Source organism: Suncus etruscus, chromosome 3 (genome assembly GCF_024139225.1).
Source record: "Suncus etruscus isolate mSunEtr1 chromosome 3, mSunEtr1.pri.cur, whole genome shotgun sequence".
Lineage (NCBI taxonomy): Eukaryota > Metazoa > Chordata > Mammalia > Eulipotyphla > Soricidae > Suncus > Suncus etruscus.
Genome location: NC_064850.1, coordinates 107,236,717 through 107,252,330, shown reverse-complemented (window position 1 = coordinate 107,252,330; position 15,614 = coordinate 107,236,717). Strand labels below are relative to the sequence as shown.

At 34.6% G+C, this 15,614-nt stretch overlaps 2 protein-coding genes across 3 annotated transcripts in view; one reads left to right on the top strand and one right to left on the bottom strand.

Annotated features, from left to right (window-relative positions):
* GUCY1A1 (guanylate cyclase 1 soluble subunit alpha 1) overlaps positions 1 to 15,614 on the top strand; it is an 825,102-nt gene that overhangs the window by 460,778 nt on the left and 348,710 nt on the right. The gene's annotated exons all lie outside the window — the stretch shown is intronic.
* MAP9 (microtubule associated protein 9) overlaps positions 9,742 to 15,614 on the bottom strand; it is a 34,081-nt gene continuing 28,208 nt past the window's right edge. For both annotated transcript variants that reach the window (XM_049769614.1, XM_049769615.1), the window contains exon 14: positions 9,742 to 10,199. In XM_049769614.1, coding sequence (XP_049625571.1) covers positions 10,077 to 10,199 — 123 coding nt within the window. In that variant the 3' untranslated portion in view covers positions 9,742 to 10,076. The remainder of the gene's footprint in view (positions 10,200 to 15,614) is intronic.

Sequence of the window (15,614 nt, the reverse complement as noted above, 5' to 3'; positions counted from 1 at the left end):
AGAAATTGCTCCTGGCAGGCACAGGGGACCATATGGAGCGCCGGGATTTGAACCGATGACCTCCTGCATGAAAGGCAAACGCCTTACCTCCATGCTATCTCTCCGGCCCCGAAATATAGTATATTTGATTGGCAGTTTTTCCCATTTACTATTTTGGATATATTAGATTTTCTCCTGATCTATAGAAAGTATCTGTTGAAAATTCTGATAAAAACCTGATTAGGAATGACTTTGTAAATTCCCTATTTTTTCCCCTGAGTCACTTTTCATATTCTTACTTTCATTTTTGAACTCCTAAAATTTCCATTATAAATGTCTCAAGGTATGTCTCTTTGCATGTATCACAAATATTTGCTTCATTAACTTTCATAATTAGTTTTTACAGCAGTTTTGAGAAGTTTTTTACTATCATTTATTTGTATAGCTATCAGAAATAAGCAGAATTTTGACACTGATAGACACTGGTTAGGTGAGTGATATTGTTATCACAATAATCTCTAATTTACAGAAGGAAAAAAATCTAACCTGATTTTTTTGATTATGTGTGTTTTTACAGGATATATAAAAACCTAGAAAATTGAAGAGGAAATTTGTTTATATCAAATGACAAAGTGAGCAAAATGCCATATGTCTAGAAAGACTATATATTGTCCTATATTTATAATTTCTGCTTCCATGGGGAAGCTGATTTGCATCTTGAAAACCCAGCTCTGTTCAAGAGCTTAGTTATTGTTTACAAGTAGAAAGGAAAGTAAATGTGTATTGATACTTTAAAAATAATGGTCAAAGAAGGAGAAATTAAATGTAAAGTTTTCTAGTTTTCTAAGCTGAAGCCCCAAAGATTCTTATGTTCTTTAATCACATTTTTATATTTCAGTTTCATGTATTTTAATTTTTAATTTGTCAGTTAACAACCACCTTCTTCTTCAGCTCGAATGCATAATGACAAGAATACATTGGTTTCATCTTTGATATATCTTATCAGGAATTTATAATTAACTTTCACACATGACTCATAAATATATACTTTCTCCCAGTAAAAACATGTGGAAGTCATTTTATATAGTATAATTATTACATATTTCATTTGCTTTCATGATTCATGGACAACTATTATAATTTATTTGAAGGTTAGAATTTTTTTGATGTGGGGATAGTTTAAAATGAGATATTCTGCAAAGAAAAATGTTTTTGTACTAAACATAAATCCATGGCATTATTAAACTATTTTTCCCGTACTTCCTTTAATATGGAAATAATTGTGTAGGTATACTTTTATAAATATATATTTAATATATTTTCTATAGATAGTGTAAATATAATTACATATTTCCAATAGTTATTTATCTATAGAATATTTTCAAAACTTGGCATTTTAAAATGTCAGCAATTTAAAACATTAATTATTACAAGGTTAATGGCTGGTTTGTATAATATATATATTTTGTTTGTTTGTTTTTGGGTCACACCCAGAAGCACTCAGGGGTTACTCCTAGCTCAGAAATCATGCCTGGCAGTCACAAGGGACCAAATGGGATGCTGGGATTCGAAACACCATCCTTCTGCATGCAAGGAAAATGCCCTGCCTCCATGCTATCTCTCTCACCCCATTATATTTTTAAAGCAAGGATAGAAATGTATAACTTTAAATGGAAAAGAACCTGAAAAAGCATCAGATTTGATGTGTTGTTGCTGCTATTGTTTTTGGGCTAAACTTGGCAGTGCTCAGCAATCACTTCTAGAGGAGTTTGAGTACCATATAAGTTGGGATAGAATCCAGGTTCACTGCATACGAAGAACATAATTTACCTGATGTATCTATCATCTTTCTAGTCCAATTTTTAAAGGTTATTAGATCTATTTTTTATTTAAATAGCATGGTTATATTAACTTTCACTGTTTTGATGTGCAAAATTATTGCACAATCACCATCAACAAAGTACCCCAATCCCTCTATCACTGTTCTTATGTCACTTTGAGTTTTGAATCTGTCTCTTTCTCTTCTTTCTCCCACTTAGTAATCTCAGTTTTGCAAATGGTTTTCATTCACTTGTATCTATTCCCATTTGTTTCTCTATAAGGCAGATGAGTTAGATCATATATTAGTTTTATTCTCTTTGACATATTCCACTTAACAGGAACCCTACAATTCTATCCAAGTTACAGCAAAATTTGTTTTTATGACATCTCATATTATTCCATCATTTTATATCACAACTTCCTTTTGTATTCGTCCTTGGGAATATGGGTTGTTTCTATCTTGGCAATAGCACTTAGCCCAGTGATGAACACAGATGTGTGTGCATACTTTGTACTTAAGGTTAAGGTTTTGGAGGTATATGACAATAGAATTGTTGGACATACTTTTTGCATTAATTTTTGAAGTCTCCATACTGTTCCCAACAGAGATTGAATTAACCAACATTTCCACTAATAATGAAAAACAGTTCTTTTGTCACCACATCCTGCTAACACAGGTTGGTTATTTCACTTTTATTCAGTGAAAATACACCATTGTACTATTGTGTTTATTTGTATTTCTTTGAAAACAAGTGATGATTCACATTTTCCATATTGTTTATTAAGTGATTAGATATTAATTTTAGCATCAAAAGGTTACTTCCCATGGTTGCTTTCTATTTTCTCAAGGCTCAACTCATATTCCTTCTCCAGAGGCCCCCTCTAATCTTAAAACTAAGCAAGCAATCTTTTACATCAAAGGCTTTCTCAACTTCCCACCACCTTCCTCCCTATTGAGCTCCCTTTTTTCTTTGTTGGCTAATTTTACTACAGAAGAATGAATATTTTTTTTAAAAAAAAAGGGTTGGTATTATTCACTTGTCAATATTAGAATAAATGTGCTTCCAAATTAATGTGAACTTCCCAACAAACACCATTTCCATTTAAAAAGTTTATTTTCTTTTTTGCATTGCTTGAAATTGAAAAAGTTTACAACCTAAACGTATGTAATATTCAAAATTAAAATGTTAACTACTTACAAGTTTTTTGTTTTGCCTTTTTGGGGCCACACCCGGCAGCGTTCAGGGGTTACTCCTGGCTCTCTGTTCAGAAATCGCTCCTGGCAGGCATGGGGGACCACATGGGATGCTGGGATTTCAACCACCGTCCTTCTGCATGTAAGGCAAATGCCTTACCTCCATGCTATCTCTCTGGCCCCTATTCACAAGCTTTTATGTTCAATCTGTAAGGGCATTATGATATAAACTTGTTTTTTTATTTATCAATATATTTTACTGACATACAGATGTATGTCAATTTCAAATATTTCACCATTTTATGAAGAGAGAGAGAGAGAGAGAGAGAGAGAGAGAGAGAGAGAGAGAGAGAGAGAGAGAGAGAGAGAGAGAGAGAGAGTGTGTGTGTGTGTGTGTGCGCGTGTGTGTGTGTGTATAAGTAGGGACTTACTTCAGGCTCTGTTGTTAAAGATCACTCCTGGGGACCACATATAGTACTAAGAATTAAACCAAGATTAGTTATATAAAGAAAGTGCCTAATCCCTCCCTGCACTAGCTCTTTGGTCTTTATTCCATTTTAAACTGCTCTTTAAGTAAAAAAAAAAAAATATTTGCTACAGTCCTTTGATAGTTGAAGTAAAAAAGTTGTAAGAGAATTGTTGATATTCTTTAAAAAACCTTAGAATAGATTCGCCACTTACATTGGTATGGATTTCAACTAGCTATTTGGGGTTGGAAAAGAGCTTATAAAAGCAACTTAAGTTTTTCTGTGTATATAGGGTGGATAGGCATTAGAGTACTTGGCACAAAGCAAACACTTTACTACTAGACTACTAAAATCAAATGCCTTTGCAAACAAAATATGAGATTAGGACCTCTACAAGGGAAGATTCCATTAGATCTTATTTATTTTAATGGCTACTGCAGTTCTACCAAGAAGTGTAAATTTGCTCTAAAAACTTCGAATTGCAAAATTTATCTTAGATATTAGGTGAGCAAGAATATCCAAGAAAAAAATCTTAAGAATTATTAAGAAGTTTAGCTGAATTGCTTTCTTACTCAGAATTCAAACTAGATTAAAGCCCATCAGCAGATGACATTCTCATAGCAACTGTAATTGAATCAACCATGAGTCATCAAGGATAAGCAATTTGGCTCAATCAGATCAAAAGAAAGGACATATTCTATAATCAGGGAGAATGATGTCTTTAGATCTCTTCTAGAGTGAATGAGCATTCTTTACTTTTTCTTGCTTCAGCTATGCAAAACAAATTTAAAATTTGCACTAAAACATATACAAATATGTACCGTAATAATTATCTTAAGTCTTAAATAAAAAATATATCTCTAGTCTGCAGTCCTTAGAACTTGGTCTTCCAAAACTGAAACACAAAACCCATCAAACAACTACTATTCAAAATTTGTGGTTAAGATGTACAAATAGGCTTTTAATAATTCTAAAATTACTTTTATTTCTCAGGGTTGAAGAAACAGTACAGCAGATTACGAGGCTCACATGCAGAAACTGCATGTGATTGAACCAGATTTGACCCCTGAACTAGGTTATGGTCCCCTGAATCCTTCCAGTGATTCATTCCCTGAGCAGAGAGTCAAGGGGAGTAAAATCTGAGCAAGGCCACGTATAGTACCAAAACTTAAAAAGTAAAAAATTAAATACTTTTTACTTCTCTCCAGCACTGACATGATCTTACAGTGTGACCCAGGAAATGCAGACAGAAGGTTTCTCAGAATCTATGGCCATACCTTGCAGTTTTCTGACATTTTAATACCAAATACAGAAAACTCTGGTTATCAAATAGGATCACCTTTCCATTTTAACAATGTATGCTATTTTAATATGTACATATTCAGTGTAGCATGCATACTTTAGTCTCACAGATATGTTTATATGCATATACATAACATGAAAGAGGACAGCCAAATAACTTTCTTTGCTTACACTCACAAGAACTAATGAAAAATGTACTTGAAACTAACGATGAAAGACAAATATGTTTTGTGAATGAAAGTGGACTAATTGAGTTTTAATTTTCCAATGATTTGAAATTATACTTGAATTTCTTTATGTAATCTGTAGTTTTCTTTTTTTTTTTTTTTTTTTTTTTTTTTTTTTTTTTTTTTTTTTTTTTTGGTTTTTGGGCCACACCCGTTTGACGCTCAGGGGTTACTCCTGGCTATGTGCTCAGAAATCGCCCCTGGCTTGGGGGGACCATATGGGACGCCGGGGGATCGAACCGCGGTCCGTTCCTTGGTAGCGCTTACAAGGCAGACACCTTATCTCCAGCGCCACCTTCCCGGGCCCATCTGTAGTTTTCTTAAGCAAAGGCAAATTTTATATCTGAATTGAGTCAATTCTATTAAGATATATCAATATGGCAAGATTATTCCACCAAACCCTCTTAAAAACCACAAGCCACATTCTCTAACATAACTAATGAAATTGACAGTCAATAAACAACATTACCCAATAAATCTTGAATGGATCACTTTAATTAAGATTACATTAAAATGTGCCACTAAAATGCACACATTAAACATATCTCCTCAAATCATTCTCAAAATAACCGCAGTTCAGTATCAAGCATTTCTTCTACCCGTTAACATGATATGATTGCAAGTCACATATGTATTATGAAACATAGTCACAAGGCATTTTAAAGAAAAGGAATTCCAAAAATCTCCAGTTAAACACCTGTAATTATTATTCTATCACTAATGTACCTGGAAAACAGCAAATCTTTTATTTTTCTGTAAAATGCTAGCATATGGGTATAAATATTTTACCACTGAATAGTCAAAATGAGATTAGGGACATCTGTTTCTTAGGAACTACAACTAACATGCAACTCATTTTTCATGAAATTCCTTTTATCTGTGGAATCTTAAACTCCTGATTTGGAATGAAGAAAAGTCAGTATTTCACTACTTTTAGCTAGTAACGTGACTGCTCAAACAGCTCTATCTACTGATAGTTATGAAAGTCAGAGGAAAAATAAGGAGAAGAAAAACAAAGTAAAGGAGCCAATTACATAAGTCTATGTGACAGTTTTATCATAATTGAGTCAATATGAACATGTGAAAATATCATAATATGAAAATTGAGTCCTGGAGATCAACTGCAAACCCTGATACCCGATTTCTTATTGAGCTTGAGCAGGTCCAAGTTGGGTGATGGATATTAACTTCTTCCTTAAAAATAATGGTATCGACCAGGCCTGTAAAATCACTGAGCTCCTTTTCATATGCAGATATCACCCACTGTACATGCAACTGTGGACACTAACTACTACCAATTACTGCTGGGTAACAGTGAAAAATGTTTTACAATACTTTAAAATGATCTACACAGAATGTGATACAATATAGGCCACTGGAATCTTGTTCTCTTTGATGTTTCTTCCACTAAGAAAACATAACCTTTTCCAAATCTGAAATACAATGTTTAATTTATGAAATATTATTATTATTATTATTTATCTTTGTTATTGGGAAACCTAGAATTTTATATTAAACCTATTTTGTTATGAATATTTAACTTTTTAGGGAAACTATTCCAGAGCTTAAACATAATCACAGATCTTTATTTTTTAATATTGAAGTGTAAGCATTCTTTTGGTGTTTGGGCAACACTCACACCCGGCTGCACTCAGAAGTCACTCCTAGTTCTGTGCTCAGAAAAATTACTCCTGTAAGGCTAAGGTGATCATATGGGATGTCAGGGACTGAACCTGTGTCGACTGCATGCAAGGCAAATGCCCTATATACTGTGCTCTCTCTCCGGCCCCATAAAGTGTAAGCATTCATTAAGTGGTCAATACAAAGTATAAAGTTTAATTTTTTAATTTATTTTAAAGTTAATTTTTTTTTTTTTGGCTTTTAGACCATACCTGGTGGTACTCAGGGCTTTATCTGGCTGTGCTCAGGGATTATTCCTAGTGGATTTTGGGTAACTGTATGTGCTGCCAGCAATCAACCAGAGTTGACTGGATGAAAGACAAGTGCCTTACCTATTGCACTATTTCTAAATCTTTTAAAGCTTATTTAAAAAATTAACTCTTAAATTTTTTTGGCAATACTAGAGATTGAATCCAGAGTATAATACATAGAAGGCACTCCACCACTGAGACACAGCCCTAGCCCCAAAGTCAGAAGTTTGATATGAAAGTCTATATATGGACTTTGAGTCCTTAATTGGTATTATAGTTTATTCATATTAATAAATTAACGAGCAAATAAATGTTCTAAGGAAATATGGGAAAGTCATACCCCATAGATAAAACATATTTATGAGAACATTACAAAGGGTTGGCTCTCCCTTTTGCATTCAGAATGTAAACATTATTGTATTTTCATCTAGCTTCCAAAACTCAATATTATTTCTATTACAGGAGAAAACATAATTACATTCTATTCATAATTTCAGCACAGCTTTTTCTAAACATAAAATAATATAGTATTTCTTGTACTAAGACAGAGATCCCATTTAAGGGGTAGAACTTGTTGGGTCTTATCACCATTGCAGTTTGCCTTTTCATCCTACTTTACAAACAACTTTTTGTATATGAAATTAATATTTTCCTTTTATATTACAAGAAAATCTCTATATTCTTTATAAGTGGTAAAGCCTGAACTGGCTAACAAAGTAATTTTTTATTTAAAATACATAATGTGGGACACATGGTAGTGACAACAGTATATATATTTATATTTATATTATATATGTATATAAAGTTATTATGTCCCTTACATATTACATTAACTAACTTACTCAATTCTCATGAGGTAATGATGATAAATCACTAAATCTGGTAAGACATAAAAATGATCAGGAAGGTCTTATATGATTGACTTTACTTTTCTAGAATTTACATTTTTTCCAGTTCATAAATACTACTTCTACACAATAAACACTTCACAATATGCTCTGGATGCTGTCAAGACTGATATGGGGATGCATAGGTAGAAAAGACAGAGTTTTTATACACATTACTGGTAACCATTTCCATTCTATTAAGCATTCTTCTAATTCTGGCAGTAAAAAAAAGACATTGATGTAATCCTACAAAGTGATCCCTATCACCTTTCTAATCTTGTACAAGGTCTTAAAGTTAATCTTCATAGTACAAAGCCTCCTGAGAGATTTTCAACAAGGCTATGTTCCATAACCTGAAGACTTTCTGGCATACTGATAGTAGGTATGAGATGGTAAAATAGCCCCTTAACAGTTACAAATCTTTATTTTATAGACTTAGTAGGCCCACTAGCTCTAATAATAAAATTATTTCTTAAAGGGCAGATACTCTCTGAACAATAACACAAAGATTTAAGCTCTGAGAGGTAAAAATGTGTTTATAAGACTGATAAAAGTACAAAGGTCATGAAGAAATTACAATTCTCTGAAGCCACAGGAGAGCACGAAAGAGCATTTAAACTGTGAGGGGAGAAAGTTCTAAATCAGTTCTAAAATCAACTCCTGTGTGGCAAGTCACTTGATTTCTGAGCCTCAGCATTTATCTGCAATATGAAGCATTTAACACCACCAGGAATAAGAAATAATAATAAAGATTCAGCAGGTCAACTGGTACTAAATAAATAATAACATGTTCTCATCCATTATCTGCATGGCATAAATGGTTGAAGTAGCATTTCAACTCTTAAGTGCATACATTTACTCTATAATAAATTAGCAGTCAATTCTAATGCAAGTAAAAATAAGGATATTCAAAGGTAGAAGAAAGGTTCTTTGAACAACCCTTAGTTTTGGTTTGAGCCATACATGATGGTGTTTGGGTAAGGTGCTCTAGGGGACAATGGGATGCTAGGAATAAATCCATGCCTCCTGCATTGAAAGCATGTATTCCAGCCCTTAAGGTAATTCCCAACCATTTTTTGGCTTACATTCTTTCCTGTTCAGCTTTTTCTACATATAAAGCAGAAAACTTGAAACTGCCTTAATCACCTATCATCATTTTTGTCTGAAAATTCAATAGTCATAGTGACTTTAAATTTATATGGAATTTACATAACTCATAATATGTGAGATCATTACTACTATGAAAGGTCTATTTTCTGATATCACTGAAGAAATAGATAAATAGAATATATAAAAATAATTTCATAGGTCAAATCATTAAATTATAGTCACATAGCCTGAAACAAATGAATATTAAAATGTAAGTTGCCCCTGACAGGGCCCAGAGGAGTTCCTGATTAGTGCAGGTGTGACCCCTAAGACAAAAAAGCCAAAACTTTATATAAAATTATCTTGATGCTCAGAAATATTTTAATGAAACAACTGACCAAAATTCTACTGTGAACTGTGTAAAAGCAAGAGCTTTGAAATAAAGTCCAATTTTATAAGAAATAATTTATGCTTTTTCTTCAAAATTAATTCATTTTAAAGACCAGAATCTAGACCCACAAGCGTTCAGAAACTCAGTGAATTATGATCAGGGCAGCTACAAGGCTCTTTGTTTTTCATTCCCAGAAATACATATACTTAAATAAGCTACACAGTTCGGTGAAAAGTAAACCATGGTCAAATCTACCAAATAATCACCGGAACACAATAAAGTGCTATGTATGTTAATGCTAAAAGCAATCTAATCATTAGTTTTTCACTTGAGGCAGTTTATCTATGTTCAAAAAATGCTCTCGTGGGTTAGTGAGATAAATCTTTGAACTAAAATGCATGTCTGAATGCAGAAAAATAGGGACCAATCATTGATTCCACAAGATTCCCAAGTACCACCAGAAATGATCCATTTGCACTGAGACAGAAATAGCCCCTTATTACCACCAGGTGTGGCCCCCTAAAAACAAAACTTAATTTTGTAGGACTGCAGATATGGAGCAACAATAGAGCATATGCTTCACATGTGAGGCCCCAGATTTAATTCCTGGCACATTAATAATAATATTTTCAGTGAATAAATTCAAAAGGATCTTTTTCATTTGTTATCACTATTAGTGCTAACATTTAATTAAAATATTCTTCTAACTATAAATAATGAGCAGTTAAAAAAAACCCATGGCTTCACCTGGTGAATGTTAAATAATTAGCATTATCATTAAGAATTATCAGAACACTTTTGAGGACACAGTTCTGTTCGGAGGGCTCCATGCAGGGTGTGCCCCATTTTCAATAAAGGAGTGACGTTTCTTTTGTCTTCGTTCAATTCTTTCCTGTCTTTCTTTCTTCTCCTAGGAAAGACAGAAAATTAGAAATTTAGAAATATGAATTTATGGTAGCTATGCATATATTTTTATTTGGGGGCCATTCCTGAAAGTATTTGGGGGATACTTTTGGCTCAAAGCTTGAGACCTTACAGTACCAGGGACTGAATCTCGAGCACAGGTGTCAGTCCTCTTAATCGGCCCCATACACACCTTATTCCCACTGAGGTGGTTGCTTAAGAACAAAATAACCAGGCTAAGGATTGTTCAATGGATAAATAAGGCTCCTGCTCTATACCAGCAACTCAGGTTCAATCCTCAGCACTAGTACCACCAGAAGTGATCCCTGAGTAGAGTCAAGAGTAACCCTGGGTACTACTCGGTCTCAGGTACAAAACCCAAAACCAAACCAAATGAAAAAAAAAAAAACCTACTATAAGGCTTATGAGAACTCCCCATTTAATTACTACGATAAAGAATAGCAATGCCGATATTAATTTAATGTACTTTATTTCTCAATTTTTTAAATATTAAAAATGTAAAAGTTGTGGGGGCGGAGAGGTGGTGCTAGACGTAAGGTGTCTCTGCCTTGCAAGCGCTAGCCAAGGAAGGACCACGGTTCAATCCACTGGCGTCCCATATGGTCCCCCCAAGCCAGGGGCAATTTCTTAGCACTAACCAAGAATAACCCCTGAGCATCAAACAGATGTGGCCCCCCAAAAATGTAAAAGTTGTATGAAATGGCAAAAAGGCCCAACATTTGATTACTCAAAGAAAATAATTATTAAAACTTAGTGAAGACTACCAAGCAGATTAACAGAATTACATTTTCTTTTATTACTGTGACACCTTTTTGCTAGGCAAATTTTCATTAGATATCCTGCTTTATCTTCCTCTCACATGTCAGGTCTTCCTTGTCTGTGTCAAAAACTGTGAATATAAGTTGAGCAAGTATAGGGCCACAGTCAGAGTACAGCAGGTAGGTGTTTACTTTGCATGTAGCCAATTTGGGTTTGATCCCTGGCATCCCATCTGGTCTTCTGAACTCAGCAGGGCTGATCCCTGGATACAGGTCCAGGAGTAAAACCTGAGCACCAACACTGGATATAGCCTCAGCGCCCTCCCTTGCACCCCAAATAACCTGACATTGTCACTTCCCCCCAATTGAAAGACAAAAATGTTCCAAATATCCTTGCTTGGTTCTCTGTACATAATATAAAGGTTTTTATTTATTAATAGGCTTTAACAGTGAAATATATGGCTTGTAGGATATTTAGACATCCAACTTATAGGCACATTGAAACTTTATTCCTTAAAGCTAGGAATTTAGCCTGCAGCCAGCAATTTTTCTGACCTTTTAAAGAACTCACATAATTTAAAATCTGCTCTATTCATCTTTGCTTTTGTTCTTTCTTTTTGCACTTTTAGACATATATGAGCACCTCATCCTCAAGAGATTTAACAAATACTGTTTTATTATCTTTTGGTTCTTTGATTATCAGGTATTATAGATATAGTGCCTTAATTCCTTTGGGTTTTCTACTGCTATGCTTTGTAGAAGGAACTTTGTAGAACAAATTTGTAAAAACAAACAAACATAAATCCAAATGAAAATTATAGATAAAAATTAAAAAAAAAATAGAAATCATTTATCTCATTTCATCCATTCCCTTTACAGCCAGTGGCAGTTTTGAGGTAACCTGTGGCTGTCTTCTTGACATATATTATTTGATTTGTGCTTTCTTCACTTGCTCAGAAGTAAGATACTAAGTCAAGTAGCATGCAGGGGGACAAGATAAATGACTATAAAATCCAAACATCCAGCTCCAACCCCCAAAAAGATTGAACATAAGTAACCTGCATTATGAGTAGGTAAAGTCAACAGGTGTAAATTTCTACAAAATAGACACATGGTTGTGTCTGATAAAAAACAAAAGGAAGTACTACTTTACTTGCAAGAGAAGAAGATTCTAGGAAAATTACCTTTTCTGTAAGACATGCAAAAAAAGAAGTCACAAGAACAGGCATTTCAAAGAGGTATATCATGCAAGGATAAGTGTGTGGTCTGAGGTCTCTGACAAGAAGAAAATGCTGGCACGTAGCAGAAAGTCAATAAACCTTGGGATCAATAATTGGTGGGAGGTGGGAGAAAGGCTTCCAGTAGAGAATAAACTGGCAGAGCAGTAATGTTAAATGGGCAAGATGAAGATTTAGAATGCATGTAAGACACCATCAAGTGACACCAAGTAGGTCTGATCTTTAGTGAGCAAACAGCTAATGCAAGACAAGGAGAAACAGAGTGCAGACCATGAAGGGGTCTATGACATAGTGCAAAGTATACCTTTCTAATGGGTGGATGGCCTGGCAAACTGTTTTCTAATAGAGTGTAGTATTCTGACAGAGATGGGGATTAAACAAACATGAGGATGTAAAGATTTGTAATCAAGATATTCTAGAAATCTAGCATTAAAAAACTCAAAAATAGATCCATAGCTAGAGGAAAATGGAGAATTAAAAAAGTTTATTTAAGGGGGGGTAAGAAAGTGTATTTTAGACTGAATGTTTGGAATATGATGAGAAAATCACAGAGGAGTGAAAAGTTGAGTTTATATTCTATCATCTGATTGGACAGACTCAGATTGTTTGGAAAATATTATCCTGTGTATTCCCATTGTCTTTTAGGCCAGGTAAGTTCTGGAACTTTGTTATTAAAGACATCACAAAACCTATCTGACTATATGAAATTGCAATTGAATTCTAGAAAGCCTTGGCACAGTAATAGCATTTGGTCTTTCCATCCTGAAGCTCTGTCTCCATTCTTGTCTCTGCTGATAATATCTGGTCTGTTGTTTCTTCACTGGTGGATTTCCTCAATCAGTAGCAGCTGATTGAGTATGTAGGCTGAATGGTTTGGGGAGTGTTCTGGTACAGGACTGTGTATCTATGCCTCTCAGTCAGTTCATGTACAGAATTCATAGAGGTTATGAAGAAAATATGAAATGTAAGGTTTCATAGCATAGATTTATTCCCATACAATGAAGGGGTGAAAAACCTATACTTTTCTTTTTCTATTTTAATTCTCATGTCATGAGAATGTTTGCATGCTTGTTATTCCTATTAAGAGTATCTTTTAGAATCGAAATTGAGAAAAAATAGATGTATTAGATTACGGCTAGTGGGCAGCCTATCTAACCAGGTTGTAGGCACTGCGTGAAAGGTGGGGCATAGGGAGCAGTACCAAGACTGTGTCCAGATAAGAGTGGGTAAACTCCCCTTTGCCCATCTCATTTGGCATGGGGTGGGAAAGAGAGAGAAACTTGAAACAAGTTTAATCTTCATGATCTTAACAGAAGAATAAAAAAAAAAAACCAGGTGAGAAAACCAGCAATTAAATATCACTCTGAATAGCAATTAACATCCATCAATGTAATTTGGAGTAATAATTCAATGAACCTTGTGAGAAACACCTCTAACTGCATCTGCTAGAGATGGAATCTTTTGTTCACTTTCTTATTAAAGGTGCTCTCATTTGATCTGTGAACTAGCATGAAGTCTTACATGCTCTTTGACTACAATATTATTTTTTTTTAAATAATTACCCACCAAATGCTCACTAGATAGGCTACTATATCAACTTTTAAGATGCAACTTGCCATGGAGCATTCTATCTATAAATTCCAGTGAAAAATTGACAAGAGTGGGATAATTATAATATACTGTACATGGAAGCTTTTAAGGGTAGAAATGTATTTATCTGTCTAATATTTGGGGCCACATCCTACGGTGGCCAGGGCTTATACCTATGTTCAGGGATCATTATTGACGGTGTTTGGAAACCATAGGGGGGTGCCAGGAATGGAACCTATGGTGGCTAATGCTTTACCCAATATCTCCAGCCTGGTACTACTTTATTTATTTATTTATTTATTTATTTATTTATTTATTTATTTATTTATTTTTGGTTTTTGGGCCACACCCAGCGGTGCTCAGGGGTTACTCCTGGCTGTCTGCTCAGAAATAGCTCCTGGCAGGGACGGGGGACCATATGGGACACCGGGATTCGAACCAACCACCTTCGGTCCTGGATCGGCTGCTTGCAAGGCAAACACCGCTGTGCTATCTCTCCGGGCCCGGTACTACTTTATTTAAAGAGGTTATATTACATAGCAAACTCAATCAGTTGCCCACATTCTTTATTAGATAAGTTTTTGTTCTCTAGAAGACTGACTAGATTGAAAAAGTGATTAAATGATAAAATAAAACAAATTAAATGCATGACTTCATCATTCAGGAAATTCTGTCATTTAAGAGAGAATGTGAAACAAAACTAAAATATTTACAGTGAATTACAGGTCATATTTGGGACAATATTAGAGGACAACTTCTTATTTAAGAAGCTGACATCAGGCCAGAGAGAAAGCAAGGAGGTAAGGTGTTTGCCTCTCATGCAGAAGGTCGGTGGTTCAAATCCCAGTATCCCATATGGTCCCCTGAGCTTGCCAGGAGCGATTTCTGAGCATAGAGCCAGGAGTAGCCCCTGAGTACTACTGGGTGTGACCCAAAAAACAAAAATAAATAAATAAAAGCTGACATTATAACAAATTATTCATTGCAGTCAGGAACCACTGTTGATCTTATTTTGGCAGATAAGTAGTAATAAACAACATTAAATTATTGGCATTTTTATTATTGAATTTAACTTACACATTAATTCATAGAAGACTGACATCTTTGTAACATCACTGTAAGACTGAGTGTTTCTACACACAAGCGGTTGTATTCTAATTTCCTGAGTCTTCATTTGTGTCCTTCAGGAAATTTTTTAAGTTTTCTTCATATTGGTCTTGTAAATTTCTTGTATTTAGTTCAAATGTTTTATCTTTTACTCTATTTTTAGCCTGCTTTGTATAAAACATGCTTTCTTGGCTACTTTGGTTATAAAAATTTTGTAAAGATAAACAAAACCAGTAAGAGATACTTTAAGAAGAGCTATGAAGAGAGATTAACCCAGAAGATGAAGACACAAAGACACAATAAAGCTCTGACAATAAAACAGAAAGTCAAGAAATAGATCCAAAATAAGAAAATATATGCGGGGCCGGGCGGTGGCGCTGGAGGTAAGGTGCCTGCTTGCCTGCGCTAGCCTAGGATGGACCGCGGTTCGATCCCCCGGCGTCCCATATGGTCCCCCAAGCCAGGAGCGACTTCTGAGCGCATAGCCAGGAGTAACCCCTGAGCGTCAAATGGGTGTGGCCCAAAAACCAAAAAAAAAAAAAAAAAAAAGAAAATATATGGTATTAGGAAATAACACAAATCAGTGGGTGAAGAAAAATTACTTTATAAAAAAAACTTTTGAAAATCCTAAAATTGGAATCCCACAATACATCAGAAGAATAAGACCAAATGTCAAATTATTACGATTTACAACTATAAAGTTATTAT